The 17483-nt window shown below is 41.6% G+C and overlaps 1 protein-coding gene across 1 annotated transcript in view; it reads right to left on the bottom strand.

The window, feature by feature from the left end:
- TRMT6 (tRNA methyltransferase 6 non-catalytic subunit) overlaps window positions 1-17483 on the bottom strand; it is a 55933-nt gene that overhangs the window by 32671 nt on the left and 5779 nt on the right. Inside the window, exons 2-4 of the mRNA XM_075863050.1 lie at window positions 17357-17481; window positions 10953-11062; window positions 2523-2614 (exon numbers count right to left, since the gene is read on the bottom strand). Of these exons, the coding sequence (XP_075719165.1) occupies window positions 2523-2614; window positions 10953-11062; window positions 17357-17481 (327 nt within the window). The remainder of the gene's footprint in view (window positions 1-2522; window positions 2615-10952; window positions 11063-17356; window positions 17482-17483) is intronic.

Below are 17483 nucleotides of genomic sequence, written 5' to 3'. Positions count from 1 at the left end.
TCACGACATGTTCTATATTCTTGCGTTTTTCACGCAACACGCACCCATTGACTTCAATGGGTGCGTGAAAACAACGCATGCCACACTGACGGTCCTGCGTTGCATGCGCGAAAATCACGCAAGAGCTGTCAAAAGGATGAATGTAAACAGAAAAGCACCACGTGCTTTTCTGGTTACAAACATCCAAACGGAGTGTCAAATTAGAGATGAGCGCACCGAACTTCACCGGGTTCGGCCGAACTCGTTTTAACCGAACCCGGCAAAAAATGTTCGGGTACGCGACGTCAGGAGACAGTCACTGCCCACGGTGCTGAAAGACTTAAACTGTTTCAGCACCATGGACAGTGACTTTCGATCACAATATACATATACGTGTAAAAAAAAAAAGAAGTTCTGACTTACCGATAACTCCCGGCTTCTTCCTCCAGTCCGACCTCCCGGGATGACAATTCAGGCCAAGTGACAGCTGCAGCCAATCACAGGCCAAGCACAGGCTGCAGCCAATCACAGGCTGCAGCGGTCTCATGGCCTGCCGCGTCATCCTGGGAGGTGGGGCCGGATGACAAGAGAGGGACGCGTCACCAAGGCAACGGCCGGGAGACCGGACTGGAGGAAGCAGGCAGTTCATGGTAAGTGTGAACGTCTTTTTTTATTCACAGGTTGGTGTAGATTGTGATCGGCATTCACTGTCGAGGGTGCTGAAAGAGTTACTGCCGATCAGTTAGCTCTTTCAGCACCTTGGACAGTGACGGGCGTCGACTACCTCATCTCTATGATGGCGGCTGCGCGAAAATCACGCAGCCGCGCATCATACACGGATGACACACGGAGCTGTCAATTGCCTTTTGCGCACGCAAAACGCAGCGTTTTTTTGCGTGCGCAAAACGCACACGCTCGTGTAAATGAGGCCTTAATCTGTTGACAGAACTGACAGGATAACCAGGGGGAAACTGCATCAACAGCTGCTCCTCTATTACACGACGCCCTACTATAAAAGGGATGCTCCGAGCTCCGTACACCTGTCAAACCGTTACGCAGGCGTCCTAAGGCGAGCTCAGGGAGGTCAGAAATTTCCCGTGGCGCAGAAGGAAAGTGCAATGTGAACCTATGCTTCAAGTAGCTTTTTTTCACTTCTATACATAATTTTATCACCGTCCACAAGCTGCCTGTCCATATTGCTTACCGAATCCTTTTTCTTTTCATAAACCACAGGATACATTTCACTGTAGTGGTTTTGTTTCACATTGGCTTTATGTTGGGCAAACCAATAATTTTTTACATAGCAAGTAATACAGGAGATAGTCAAAAAACAACAAAAATCATAGAAGCCCCATTAACTGGTTGCTGACACAGGATGAAAATACTCGTCCTGAGCGGCGGGTACTTGGCGCATCAGGACGAGTATTCTAGTCCTGTGTAACAGCCAGTGTCCGCGCGCCACGATTAGCGGGGCGACGGCTGTAATACACAGGTGCAAGCCCGCTCAACGGCGGACAGAAGGGAAACCTCTTCTCTCCGACGTTAGCCCCTTGAATGCCACGATCAAAGCGGATTGTGGTATTCAAAGCTAAAGTGAGAAGGGGTCTCCCCTTTGATCGTGTCACAGGAAATCCATTGAAGGACCCCAGGGCTGTCTGACCATATTCCCTGTGACTGAGGTATGCCCTAACAACTGCCTGTGTACAATCAGTACACAGGCTAATGTACTGGCATATAGATATATGCCAGTACATTAAAGTTCAAAAATCAAAATGAAAAATCCCTCTATGGGATTAAAAACAAAAAATTGAAAGTTAAATAAATAAATAAAAAAAATCCCCAAACCTTTTTTACAATAAACTTTTCAAAATATAAGTCCCAAAACATGAAATAATATACGCATATTTTGGTAAAAGAAAACTGCAGCAGAACGGCTTTTTTGTCTACATTTTTGCCTAAATACAAATTTATATAAATTAAAAACGATAATGTAAATGTACCAAAAAATGGTACCTACATGAAGTAGAACTCGTCCCGCAAAAACAAAAGTCTCATACGGTGCTACTTTGGGAAAAAAATAAAAAAAGTTAGGAGCGCCGGGATGCAAAGAGGGAAACATAAAAAAAATTGTTCGGTCCTCAAGGCCAAAATTGGCTGTGTCCTTTTGAGGTTAAAAGGTGTTGTCTCGTGAAAACAAATAAAAATAAAACCCCATTCCATATGTCCTTCTAGAACATATGGACATCATAGAGGCGGATTCTCAGCTCGTAACCACCATCTATGAGCCAGACCAGAAAGCCAGTTACAAAGTGTCTTTCGCTCTACTGGACCCGACCCATTCAACTAAACGTCTGGTGTGTAATACTAGTGCTGCGGAAGAAACGTCAGGCCAAATGTGGCTTTGCCTGGCAACAACATCTCATCACTTGTGCGATTACCTGAACGTCGGACCGGTTTTCATTTAAAAATGGGTGGTCTTCAGGAGAACCCCTTTTAATGTTCCACTACCATCACATATATAGATTAGGGAATAAATAACTTACTTTTTCTTCTTTTTCTTTATATACTTTTCTTGTGCAAATTCCGTCTTGTCACGAAAAGTTGTACTGTTCTCTATAAGCTGCTGAACAATATCCTATAGGAAAAATGTTATTAATAAAAAAACAAACTGTTGTCTAGGTTTCCACAGTCAAATATATAATTAGAAGTAGTGCTAAAATCAGTGCAACCAACTCAAATACTCAGGGCAGCGGTTATCGTTTTATTCCCTGGGAAGTAGAACTGGTAATAGTTATGTTGCACGATCACAGCCGTATGGTATGAATTGCAGCCGTGGGTGGAATGATAATTTAACAATACAGGTTCCCGAAGGTCCATCCCTTTTTACAATCACGCCATTTTTATTGAAAAGCATTATTTCTACAGGAACATTCGCTTCCAAGTAATTATATTAGGTTTCAGACAATCCCGCTGACAGTACACAATGGAAGATACTGCGTCGCTGTAGTAACACTTCATTTAGGTCCACGAGTGACTGCTGGAAGTCATCGAGTCAATTAACCTTTGTTCTTTACAAGTAGAACAATTATCAGGACGCTAAACACCCGGTGGCTTACACCAAAAAAAAAAAGTTTACTCGAAGAATCGCAAGCTATTGTAACTAGATGAGGTGTCCAGGAGTCAACAACAGGTAATAAAGCACTTTACAAAGATTCATAGCATTTCAAGGGGGTTTTTCACTGGACGATTATCAGGCAGACAAGCATTCATAGAACACTCGTTGTCGATAATTGCCCTGTGTAAATACGGGAAGCGATCGGCAGATGAACGAGCAAACTTTCAATCATCTGCTGGTCGTATTGTTTTAAAAAAGTAAAATATTATCGGTCGGGAGCACATCTCCGTGTGTAAACAGGGAGACACTGCCGACATGATGATAATATATGGGGACGAACGATGTCTCGTTGAGTGGCGCTTGAAGCACCGGCCGCTTATCGGCCAGTGTAAAAGGGCCTTTAGTCTTAAAGGGAACCTGTCACCAGCATTTCACCTATTAAACCAGCAATACCTGGTGGTAGTGGGTGAAAAATCATTTCTATATAACCTATAATCGTCTTCTTAGTCGGCTCTGTAGCTTTAGTACTCAGCTTTTTAGTGTTCCCACACCGTATGCTAATGAAAAAGAGTCAAATCTTCATTCCTCAAGTCTTTCTGAGTTTACTCCGCCTCCTTACTTTTGATTGGCAGCTCTTCACCTTCCCCCAGCACACAAAATTCTGCGCTTGTGCATTGATGTCCTATTCTGGTGTGTGCGCACAAAGGGACACCGGATTATTACGATAAAAGGCGCAAAATGTTTGCAGATCGTTATTTACAGTCGGAGGAGGAATTTAGGAGAGGGGATAACGGCAATGAACTTTTCATAGCAGCGGCCAGTGAGGGGTGAGTAGAGTTCAATAGGTGAAATGCTGGTGACAGGTTCCCTTTAAAGGGGTTTTCCCGAGATCAAAATTTTTTCCCATTAATAGTCTGCCGCTTTTTTTAGCCATAAATAACCCCCCTCCCAAAATACATTTTTGTTACTTATCCTTTTCTTTCCGTGCTGTAAATGTCAGTTTACACCCTTCACTTTGTGAGAAAATTACACGCAGGGGCTGTGATAGCGCAGGAGTGGGCATGTGTGGTAAGCCCTGTTAATATAGAAACCACGCATGCTCAGAGACGCAGGTGGTGGAGGAGGATCAAGTCCAACCTTTCCCTCAATGTACAGTGACATCACCGTACATTAAGCCGGCCGGAAAAGGACGTGTACGGGGCAGCGGCAGAAGTAAAGATTTCAAGATTGGAGACATCACGTGACGGACGCTGGAATCGGGTGTTAGAAAAGGAAAGCCAAACGTAAGTATATTACAAAATTGATTATTTTTAGAAGTGTAGTGAAATAGAAACTAGTTTATAGGTTCTGGAAAACCCCTTTAAGCTCTGTTCACACTGGTGTCACAACTTTCGTCATTACAGGTGCCATGATGGATATGGCAAATCTGTTATATGCCATTTTCTAACCGTTTTCTGACATTGACTGATAATGGGTCAGTTAAGTCCCCCCCCCCCCCCCCCATCCCAGTTACTGAAATGAATAGTGCAGAATGATACAATATAAAAGTGTTAACAGAGCTTTACATTTATAATGGCCTATATTTATTAACCCTTGTAACAGAAGCCTTAATAACGGTGGCCAATTTTTCAAATCGGACATTTATCACTTCATGTGGTAATAACTTTTTAATACTTTTACTTATCCAAATGATTCTGAGAATGTTTTTATTCATGACAGATTGTAATTTGTTTGCAGTAAATTTTGGTTGAGATATTGCCACTTTATTAATCCAAAATGTAAAGAAAATTTGGAAACATTAGCATTTTCCTAAATTTAAAAATGCAACTTTTAAAATGGATACCACACAAATTCGTAAATAAATGTTTACCATAGGTCTTCTTTATGAAGGCAACATTATTTTAATTAGATTTTTTAGGACATTTTAAAGGGGTTTCCAAACAATTTTTCAAATTTACAACAAAATTTGCAAAATATATTTTTTATGCACTACTAAAAATAAGCAATTTGCCATGCAGGATAAATAATGTCATATTTTTAAAGTTCAGGTAATTTGAATGCGACCATACAAATTTTGCATCGTTTTTTTTCCCTTTTTTTAGGTTTTCCAATTACAAAAGTACTTGATCAGAGCAAAAATTATTATTTGAAAGTTTCATTTATTTCTTTTTAAAAAACATTTTTTTGTTTGTACTTTTTTTTTGTCGTCCCACTAGGGGACTTAAAGGCCTGATCTTTGATCGCTGGTCTAATATATTGCACTACTTATGTAGTGCAGTGTATTGGGACTCATCTTTCCATTGACAGGCAGACTATTAGGTCCGGTCCTGCCTCTGGCAGGGCCTAATAGGCTTTTGTACATAGTAGACCAGAAAGCCATCGTTAGGCTTCCTGGTTACAATAGCAAGCCTTGGTAACCTGCGATCGTCCACCCTGTGTCAACCCCTTAGATGCTGATGAATAGTAACCGCAGCATCTTTATGGTTAAAATCCCAGGATCAGAGCTAACTCGGATCTCGCACGTATCAGAGGGATAATGGCTGTATATTACAGCAGTCACACGCTGCGGATGGCACGGGCCCAGCTCCTGAGCTCGCGCTAACCCATGGAAGTTACTCTATGACCATTTGTGGATATGTACCGTTAAAATGGATGTACAGTTACATCCATTTGTCTCATCACTTGCGATCAGGTGTAATACATGGATGGACCGGGTGCACCAGAACCAATGCTTGTTGGCAGCTCTCCAGTGTGGAGTCTCGAGCTGGAGATCCCCCTCTATGATGTCCATATGGCCTAATAGGGCACATGGACAGGGGTTGTCATCCGCTTCCTACATATACACAACTCTCTCTCACTCACTCTACTTGAGGCAGGGATGACGATCTTTGAATTCTTAATATCCAACTATCAGGCAGGCCGGTTGTGTACAAAAAGCAAAAATAAATCCAACGCGGATTTACGACAGATTTAACTGCTATACATTGAAGGGGTGAAATCTGCAATCAATCCGTGACATAACCGACATGCTGCCGGTATGAAAATAAGCAGCATGCTTGTATACCGCACAGATTTTTTGCGCTACATGCAGATGGAGTTTCCAAAAGCCCATTCACATGTACTGTACTGTAATTTGCGATGTGAAATCCATACCGCAAATCCGCAGTGTGTGAATTCACCCAAATACACAAATAAATAGAAGCGGTTTTTATTTATACACATTAAAATACAAGTCTTCAAGCAGAACTGGATAATGGGTCAATACGGTTGTTGAAGCACGACTACAGAGATGTTCCCCAGAAGAATTCAGCAATAATGAGAGTTCTTCCTTGAAGGAAAGAATAATAGTCTCAAGTGAAGCGTTCTAAGCACTGATGGTCTATGTTCTGTGAATAACCATTAGGGCAGACATCAGGGATAGAAAATTAAGGTTCAGATCTGCTGTAAAATCATCAGGATGTGCCTTATGCATGAATAAACTATTTATTGTTTCTCACTTTAAATTGTACCAAATCTTTGCAACAAAATTTTGTGTTCAGACATTCGATTATTTGGAACTTATAGCGATTGTACAGAACAGTCAAGGTAAACATTAACAGGTGATTTTAGATTTGGATACTTAATAACCCACTTTCTTTATGATACCGTAGTTTAACCCCTTCCCACCGCATCCATTTTTCACATTTTCGTTTTATCCTCCCCACCTTCCAAAAGCCATAACTTCTTTATTTTTCCATTGATAAAGCCGTATGAGGGCTTGATTTTTATAGAACGTGTTGCAGTCGTTCATAGCATTATATTTACAGTATATATATATATATATATATATATATATATATATATATATATTTATTTTTTTATTCTACAGCATTCACCCTGCTGGTTTAATATAATATTGTGATAGTTTGGACTTTTACAGACGTGGTGTTACCAGTTGTGTTAATTTATAAAAAAAACAAATTTACATTGCTTTTGGGGGAAAATTTATTTATTTTTTTAACTCTTAATATTTTTTTTCTTTCATGTATGAAAACTAACATTTTCAACTTTTTTTTTTACTAGTCCCCCTAGGGACCTGTAAGATACCGCCGACATGCCCGTTCTATGGAGCAGGCTCAACCCGTGCACCTGCTCCATAGTCCCCTACCCGACCACCCATGCACCTGCTCCATAGTCCCCTACCCGACCACCACCATATTCGGGAAGGGGTTAAGTGTTAGCACTGTTGCCATGCAGCCTGGTGGTCCTGGGTGGAAATCTCCATTCAGATGTTGCCCATGGTCAGTTTGTTATATTCCACCCGTGTTTGCGTAGGTAAGCTCGGAGTTCTTCAGGTTTCCTCCCACACTCCAAAAACATACTGATACGTTAACCCTACTGTGTGCAGTAAGGAAATTAGATTGTGAGCCCCATTAGGATCAGGGACTGAAAAGGACATCTCTAAACCATGCTGCAGATTAAGCTAGCACTATATAAGGAACAGTAAATAGGCAGGAAAAAAACACAGTTAACGCAGCAATCTCAAAAATCTGAATGTGACAAAAAAAATTGCGCTATGCCGTATTAAAAGGAGTCTGTCAGCAGTTTTAAAGGGATTATCCGGGGACCAAAAATTGTATGCAATAATATATTTATGTGAAATGAAGTAACTTACTTATACGCTTTAATTAAAAACTCTGTACTAAATGGTGCCGTTCAAACCTCGTGAATTGTTCCTGGAAGTCCTGGAGATTTTCTAATAAAGATGACGCTCCGACACGGCCCCACGTGACTGAGCTCTTGCTTAATGGGCTGTTCGTGAACATGACCGCAAGGGGCGGTCACATTGCCTATTGCTTCAGTCCCGAGCAGAGCATCAGCTAGCGCTTTGCTTGGGACTCCAGCCCTGCTCCTGACATCCATATTTCACCAATTCATGGGTTTCCCATGACTGGAGTTCCCGAGAAGAGCATCAGCTAATGCTCTGCCTGGGGACTACAGCACTTCTGCCCACGTCACTGTCCATATACGGACAATGACGTTGGTAGCAGTACTGGAGTCCCCAAGCAGCTGATGCTCTACTTGGGAACTCTAGTGATAGGAAACCCCTGAAGTCACAGACCATATATGGACCAACCAAATATCACCAACCACTTATGGCATATTAAATGGATATGCCACAAATGTTTACTGTGGTGAGAACCCCTTTATAGCATATATTCAAATGCCAACACTAGCTTTGATGTTAGTGATGGTAAAACATGACTTTAGAGCAGTCTATATGGGACGGATAGAAGGCTGCCGGATACATAAGGAATCTGATGACTTTCAGATGAGTTCTCAGATTTCTGCAGTTACATTTGAAGCTCAGGCTTTCACAGACAGCCTATTTGCTGAGCAGAGGGCACCGGCAAGAGATTGCCAATTGGTACGAGGCAGGACATAAATATACTGCGTGATGCAGCAAGCTGATGCATTTCTGGACCTACATGTACATCTATTAGGCCTCATGCACACTTCCGTCGGCCGTTGTACGGCCGCTAATGACGGTTCCGTCAAACATGGGTCGTACACGGATGGCTTCCGTGCGCAGTCCGTTTTTTCACGAACCAAATTCAATGAAAAGGCCGAGACAGTTCCGTCAAAAACGGGCAGGAGTAGGACCTGCACTACTTTTGACAGAACGGCCACATGGTTCCATTAAAACAACGGAAGTGTGTATGGCCCCATTGAAATGAATGTATCAGGGTGCTATCAGTTGAAAAAACGGATAGCACCCTGATGAAAAAAACCTGAAGTGGGCTTGAGGCATTAGGATGAAGAGGTTAAAGGCTGTGGAAACCTTTGATGGACATTTTAGTTTTTTTTGTTAAATCTGTGTTTATTGATTTTATTTTTTGTATAATCATTCATTTCAATGCAAAAACAGTCAGTCAATCTGAAACCGTAAGGCTATGTTCACACGGGGTATTTTGCCGAGTTTTTTGACGCGGAAAACGCATCGCAAAACTCGGCAAAAACGGCCCGAGAACGCCTCCCATTGATTTCAATGGGAGGCGTCGGCGTCTTTTTCCCGCGAGCAGTAAAACTGCCTCGCGGGAAAAAGAAGCGACATGCCCTATCTTCGGGCGCTTCCGCCTCTGACCTCCCATTGACTTCAATGGGAGGCAGGAGAAAGCGTATTTCTCGCTGTTTTATGCCCGCGGCGCTCAATGGCCGCGGGCGAAAAACGGCGCGATAATCGCCGCAAAAAATCGGCGTGCAGGGAGAGGAATATCTGCCTCAAAGTTCCAAGCGGAATTTTGAGGCAGATATTCCTCCCCCAAAATACTCCGTGTGAACATAGCCGGAATTTTGGAGGCAGATTTTGCTCTGCCTGCACACCGTTTTTGTGGCGTTTTTCGCCCACGGCCAGAGCGCCGCAGGCAAAAAACGCCACGAAATATGCTTTCTCTGCCTCCCATTGATGTTAATGGGAGGTCAGAGACGTAAATGCCCGAAGAGAGGGCATGTCGCTTCTTTTTCCCGCGAGACTGTTTTTCCGCTCGCGGGAAAAAAACAACTCCGCCTCTCATTGAAATCAATGGGAGGCATTTTCGGCCGTTTTTTGGCGAGTTTTCCCGCATCAAAAAACTCAGTGTGAACATACCCTAAAGGGTTCCACAACAGTACAAAGCCTAGAGATAAATGTAAACATCATCATACAAATGTATAAAACAGATCCTCAAACGTATTCTATCGGTACAGGATTACATACATTAGGAGTAAACATCCAGTAATTCAAACAACAATGTCACTGACATGTCTAGAACTACTATCATCTGTGCATCAATAGAAGATGTTAAACCAAAACTGAATGAGGTAACGAAGAATGTTCAGTTAACCTTCTAGGTGCAAATCTGCGATGACCATTTTTTTAAATGAAGCATATGTATTTTGGTATACCGAGTACTTTTGTAATATACTTTTATTAGAAATATTGTTTCTTTTCTGTTCTGTAGCTTCTATGCATCCACAGTACATTGGAGCTGTAGAACGCTGCTGTCAGCCGAATACGTCAGTGAGCTGGACTGACAGTCTCCTGCGTGCCTCTGACACCTCATGTAACCCTAATGATCGATCAACTTCGATTTTATCAGTTTTAGGATTAGATGAAGTGTCAGAAGCACACAGGAGCCGCAGCAAGTCAAGCTGTCATTTCAGCTCACTGACTGATTCGGTTGAGAACGTCTTTCTACAGATTCTATGTACAGTTGATACATACAAGCTGCAGAACAGAAATGTATATTTTTAATAAAAGTATTTTTATTTTTTTGGAAATTATTTATTTTCACGACCAAAAGGTCAAATTTACTGAACAATAGGGATACACAAAATACAGAAAAAAATAAAAAAATAAAAAGAATATAAAAAGGCAAAATACATGCGGATTACAACTAATCAGTACAGTAGCCTCACAAAAGTGAGCGAGAGGATTATTTTCAAATCCACGACAAATGGAGCACGTAACAAAAGATGTAAGAAGAGCATAGAGAGGAAAGGAAAGAAGGTGTAGGAGGGGATAAAGACAAAGAAAGGAATATGCAGGGCTTCCCACTGATAATAAAAGTATTTTTACAAAAGTGCTTAGTATCCCAAATTACATACATCACATTAAATAAATAAAATGGAACCAAAAGGTTTTCATAGCCTTTAAAGCAGTATGCACTACATAGATTGTCACAATTCCTACCTATGCGCTAATTCTAAAAAAAATAAATAAACCGAAGGCTAAATTTTCACAGCAAAACAAGTTTCGGCCAGTCACAAGTTTTACATAATGAATGGGGTTACTGTATGTAGAGTAAGAAAAACATGGAAGAGTCTAACTTGTACTAACCTGGCCTTTAATGCCTTTTTCCTTTAAAGCCTCAATGTCATCTCGAGTTAGTTTTTGGGATTTGCCATCATCAACTATATTACGATTGTCAGCACCTGCTTCCTTAGGCTCTATAGGGAAAAGGAAAATTAATTTTAAAACTAGGAAAATGAGAAGCGCCTGTATAATTTTCGTATAGTTTATCTTCTAGCACCAAACATTTCTTCACTGAGAAGGGATCCGATTCTGCAGTATCAGAGTAGATGTAACAAACCCACGCAAAAAACGTCACAGCAAAGTGTTATTCTTGCACTAGTCATACTCACAAACCATGTAGCAAAACATTGTTATATAAAATAGTCTGCTCATAGTCAAACAATGGCGCACTTAGCAGCTCTATTGTTTACATGATGGACAAACGGCTTAAAGGTGTAGATTCATCTTTGTGAACCTTCGTGTGTATATTCGTATATGGTGTACAGTAAAACTTCAATGCAGCCATACTTCCAAGCCAAAAAGTGACAGACATTGATTCTCGAAAATGTATGGTTAGAAAAATACCCCACGGGAAACCTGCAGAATCTAAGTTCAAAATATTGTAGATAATATGGGAAAGGATAAGAAGGGAAAGGATAAGAAGGGAAGGTGGGAAAAACATTTAGGCCTCATTCACACGGCAGGGTTTCCCGGCCGGGTGCCGGCCGTTCATAAATCGGCCGGCACCTGGCTGCATTAGGAATGATAGACCCCCTAATGGGGCTATTCACACGACCGATTTTTTGACGGCCGGGAAATCCGGCCGTCAAAAAATGGGACATGCTCTATCTTTGCCCGGGCACCCGGCCGCCCGGCTCCCATAGAAGTCTATGGGGCCGGGTATTACACGGCCATCACCGGAATGTGTTCCGAGTGATGGCCGGGTTTCCCGGCGGTTGCGCTCTATCTCCTCCTCCTCACAGCGCAGAGTGCATGTGAGGAGGAGGAGTTGATGCCATTCTGACGAATGGCATCGCTGTACACTGTGTTGCAGGGCCGGGGTGTACAGCAGGTGGAGGGAGCGCTGCGCTGGCTCCCTTCCCCTGCTTGTTAAAAGCACCCTGGCTCGGCGACACCTTCGATGGCGCCGCTAGTAGCTGCAGCAGCTGCTGCTACTACTGCAGCGACGCCACTATAGCAGAGCAGGGAGGTATCTCCCCGCTCTGCTATGTGCTAGCCCACTTTAGCTCCTTAAAAGGAGCGGAATCCCCGTGTTTTCGGGGATTCCGCTCCTGGACAGAGCGCTTGATGTCTCTGTCCATATCTGGGCAGTGACATCAGGGGAAACTCCTGAAGCGGAATCCCCGACACATGGGGATTCCCCTTCAGGAGCTGCCGCTGATGTCACTGTCCGGATCTGCCCGGCCTGGCACGGATGCATAACTTTATGCAAACCGGCCGGGCAGAATGGCCGATTTTACCGGCCAGCACTCGGGCTCGGGAACGACCCGGTCGTGTGAATCCCGCCTTAGTCTCTTTAATTAAAATGCCGACAAGAGCAGATATGTATTGCCTATTGGGAGAGAATAGGGTGGGTAAGTCCCCTATGTGTGATCACCCTATTATTTCACATCCCATTTATTTTTATTAATTGCTCTTATTTGCGTGGTTTCTTGGTATACTGAAAACAAAGAGTCAATGCCATAAATGGGAATAGGGAGGAAAAGTTCAGACCCAACGTGTTACAAACATAAGATGATTACTTATATGAGCAGGGATCTTTATACAAACAATGCGCTATTAGTCTCGTTTTACATCTCACGTCCTTTTGAAGGTAATAAGTAGCTATTTGATAGTGCAAACAGTGTTTTGTATATCACCGTTCTAACCACGCAATAATAATACGTTACAGCACAGTTTTTGATATATTTATATACATACACACATATATATATATTTATTTATTAATGAATGTTATATTCAGATAGCTCTGTTTGCACTATCAAATAGCAAGTAGAAATCCCTGTTTATCGAAGTACCATTTTATGCAAAAGTAATGTTGTTAATCTCTCTAAGGCAGTATTATCCACTGATTGTCTCTCACTTCTGGTGGAAGGTCTAAATTTTTTTGCCTGTCTGAGAAATTTGATGACAGACAATTTACCATAGATTTAAAGAGGCTCTGTCACCACAGGCGCTATAATGTAGGTGACAGTAATGCTTTTTATTTGAAAAAAAAAACCACGATCTATTTTCACCACGTTATTAGCGATTTTAGATTTATGCTAATGAGTTACTCAATGGACAACTGGGTGTGTTTTACTATTGATCAAGTGGGCGTTGTACAGGGGAGTGTATGACGCTGACCAATCAGCGTCATACACTTCTCTCCATTCATTTAAATCAGCGCATAGGGCTCCTTTTAGATCTCTATGTGCTGTCTTATACTAACACATTAATGATACTGAAGTGTTTAGACAGTGAATAGACATTCCACTGGATGTCTAGTCACAATCCCTGCACTTCGTTACTGTTTCTGTGGTAGCTACAGCAGAGCAAGCGTAATCTCGCGAGATTACGCTGTAAATGACAGGTTACAACGAGATTACGCTTGCTCTGCTGTAACTACCACAGAAACAGTAACGAAGTGCAGGGATTGTGACTAGACATCCCGTGAAATGTCTATTCACTGTCTAAACACTTCAGTATCGTTAATGTGTTAGTATAAGACAGCACAGAGATCTAAAAGGATCCTTATGCGCTGATTAAATGAATGGAGAGAAGTGCATGACACAGATTGGTCAGCGTCATACACTCCTCTGTACAACGCCCACTTGTTCAATAGTAAAACACGCCTAGTTGTCCATTGAGCAACTCATTAGCATAAATCTAAAATCGCTAATGTGGTCAAAATAGATCGTTTTTTAAAATAAAAAGCATTACTGTCACCTACATTACAGCACCCATCTACTTATGTAGGAGACAGGGCACTTATAATGTGGTGACAGAGCCTCTTTAAGGTGCCTGAAACAAAACGATGAATTGATTATCAAACCTGCTGACAAGGGAGGGAACATAGGGATCATGGATCGGGAATTTTATTTGGCGGAATCCTTGCGACAACTATGAAACACTGAAACATATATAACACTGGGGGAAGACCCTACAAGTGTGTATACCGAGAAACTTCGCTCACTATTAAGGAAGGGCATGACACTAAACCTTTTATCTAGACGTCAGGCAGAACGATTACTACCAGATAAACCATATTGGTATTTCCTGCCTAAGATCCACAAGACTTATGTTAATCCCCCAGATAGGCCTATTGTAGCAGGTAGGGGTTCAATTACTGAGCCACTATCTTGCTACCTAGATCGGTATTTGCGCCCCCTACTCCGAAGTGTTCCATCATATCTGTTGGACAAAAAATCCCTGTTACAAAACCTTATTGATTTTCAGTGGGAGGTTGGTGACCGTCTTGCCACTATTGACGCGACAAGTCTGTACACGAAGATCCGCCATAATGATGGCTTAGGTACCATCATATCATTTTTGGAGAGGACAGGGAAAAGTGAGGAATGTGTGAATTTTATTTGCGAAGCATTGGAATTTGTATTGACTCCCAATGGTTCCCAAAATGAAAAGCATTGTTTCGCGCCGCGAACCGGTACAGCAATTGGGACACCCGTCACTCCAATGTACGCAAATTTATTTCTAGCCATCTGGGAGGAAAAATCCATATATAACATCAATAACCCATATATAAAATACATAAGATATTGGTCTAGATTTATTGATGACATCATAATTGTGTGGTTAGGTACCCAAATAAAGTTTGATAATTTTATTCATTATAAATATGAATTGCCTAAATATGGAGTTCACTGCTAGTTTTGGCGGTGCCAGCATAGAGTTTCTAGATGTTTAAATTACAGTAGGTCTGCATACTAGTGGATTCCGTAAACCTACAGCTACTAATGCACTTTTGCACCATAACAGTTTCCACCCACCACATGTTAAAAAGGTCACTACCGTATGGCCAATTTCTTAGGTTAAAACGAATAAATAGTGATCATGATGTATTTTTGGAACAATCTATGGAATTGATGGAGAGATTGCGAGCCAGAGGGTACAATGATGAATCCTTTTCTAGAGCACTTCAATGTGACCGAAATACACTAATTTTTAAAAAGAGTAAGAAAGATAGAACTATGGAATTTGCGTTTTCTTTCCAATATAGTCCAATAGCAGGCCTTATTAATAGTGCCGTTAGGAAACATTGGAACATTATAGAGGCGGATGTGGATTTAGCAGAAAAAGCCTGTTACCCTCCTATAGTCTCGTTCAGACGATGCAAAAATCTGCAGGACGAATTAGTTAAGGGACGCTTTTTGGATTAAAAAAAAAGCAGTTGGTTGCGAGATACAGTCCCAGTAGGCAATCACAAATGTGTTAACTGTTCATTTTGTGGACAGATGAACACTGGGAAAAAAGTTAGAATGGGTGCGATAAAACATGATGTCAAACATCTTATTATGCGTAGATCCAACTTTTTAGTCTGTGTTTTTTTGCCCATGTCAATTTTTCTATATATGAAAAACATTACGGACAGTATTTAAACGCTTTCGTGAGCACATATATTCCATTGGCACAGGAAAGGGATCTCCTAGATGAATAAATCATATACGAGAAGTACATGAGGGGGAACCAAAACGTATGTCCTTTTCGGGTCATTCAGCATGTGTTCGCTCCTTTTGATGGTCGTGATCGACACGTAAAACGGGTACGCTGTGAGGCCAATTGGTTAATCACAACGGAGGCACTAGGACCTTTGGGTTTGAATGATAGAAATTAACTATCTGCTTTTTTTAAAATAGATTAGCAATTTCGTACTGTTTCCACTCCGGTTAGTATTCTTTACACTTGGTTTTATCAATATTGTATTTTCGTAATATTTTGTATTTTTGTACTCTGTTCTAAGGAACGGAGGTTGTTGCTGATGCATGGCTAGGGGATTTAAGTGCGAGTGCACTCAATCCCAGCAGGCCTTGAGAAAGCGTCTGGAGGATGTGAAACGGCCGTAGGCCAGTTGTCTTGTCCGTGTCTCCTGTGTTATGCCGGCCTCTGTTTATTGAATTAAAAGCACCTTTGGAAAGCGGTGAGTGCCGTGCAGTTTATCTGCTTATGCCTTTCTTCTACGTGCACGGACCACCATCGACTAAAGGTGATCGTACCACAAGTCCCAGCAAGCACGCAATCCTGTGATGCCACAAGTTAAGGTAGTGCCAATCATTTACTCTTATTTTTTGAACTGTCAAATACCTACTTATTACCTTACTTCAAAAGGAGGCGAGACGTAAAACTATACGAATAGCGCATTGTTTGTATAAAGCTCCCTGCTCGTATAAGTAATCATCATAACTTATGTTTGTAACACGTTGCGTCTGAACTTTTCCTCCCTATTCCCATTTATTATATTGACTATGTTTTCAGTATACCAAGAAACCACGCAAATAAGAGAAATTAATACAAATAAATGGGATTTAAAACGTGAAATAATAGGGTGACTACCCACCCTATTCTCTTTCAATAGGCAATACATGTCTGCTTTTGTCGGTATTTTAAATAAATAAAGAGACTAAGGCCTCATGCACACTTCCGTTGGCCATCGCATGACCGAACTGTGAAACACACGGATGGCTCCCGTGTGAAGTGCGTTATTTCACGGACCAAATCAATGAGAAGGCAGAGACTGTTTCGTCAAAAACGGACAGGAGTAGGTAGGATCTGTCCTATTTTCGGCAGAACGGCCGTACGGTTCCGTTAAAACAACGGAAGAGTGCATGGCCCCATTGAAGTGAATGTGTCAGGGTGCCATCAGTTAAAAAAAACCGGATAGCACCCTAAAGAAAATAACTGAAGTGGGCATGAAGCCTAAATGTTTTGCTCACCTTCCCCTCTTATCCTTTCCCATACTATATAAAGTTTACTATTGGTGGTGTACATCAGGGCAAAACAAAAGAACCCAAAAGAGGAAGCTGTCACAAAATATTGGAGCCAACGAACATAGCAAACGGACTGCTCCGTGACATCAGTAATGGTCAAATAAACAGATTAAGAGTATTCTTTTTTTACTCCCTACGTAGAAAAATACACTGCTTAATATATTTGGCGCATCTTTGGCTGGTCGTGCGATAGATGCAAATCTACCTCCCTTCGGCTAAGCCTCGTCCCTTTATCGCCACTTTTAAAAATTGGTGAGAAAATTCACAAACTTTAGCGCAACTATTGCACGCTGAAATCTGATCATTTTTTTACGACAATTTTCTGGCATAAGCCTGCTAAAATATTCCCCTCAGTATGTCTGATCCATTTTACACTCCTGATAGTATATAGAAAGCCTCTGTTTGACCAGACAAGCAACATCCACACCAGTGATAAAGCAATACCTGCTGATGCTACTACATTACTCTTTGGCTGAAGATTTCCACCGCCAGTAATCTCAAAGATGGTGCCATAATTTTTACCAATGGTGTTATCCAGGTATATCCATTGTTTTTCAAATATTACTTTTCT

The sequence above is a fragment of the Rhinoderma darwinii genome, chromosome 4 (assembly GCF_050947455.1).
Source record: "Rhinoderma darwinii isolate aRhiDar2 chromosome 4, aRhiDar2.hap1, whole genome shotgun sequence".
Taxonomy (NCBI): Eukaryota; Metazoa; Chordata; class Amphibia; order Anura; family Rhinodermatidae; genus Rhinoderma; species Rhinoderma darwinii.
The sequence above is the reverse complement of the archived record's forward strand: the minus strand, read 5'-3'. Positions and strand labels throughout refer to the sequence as shown.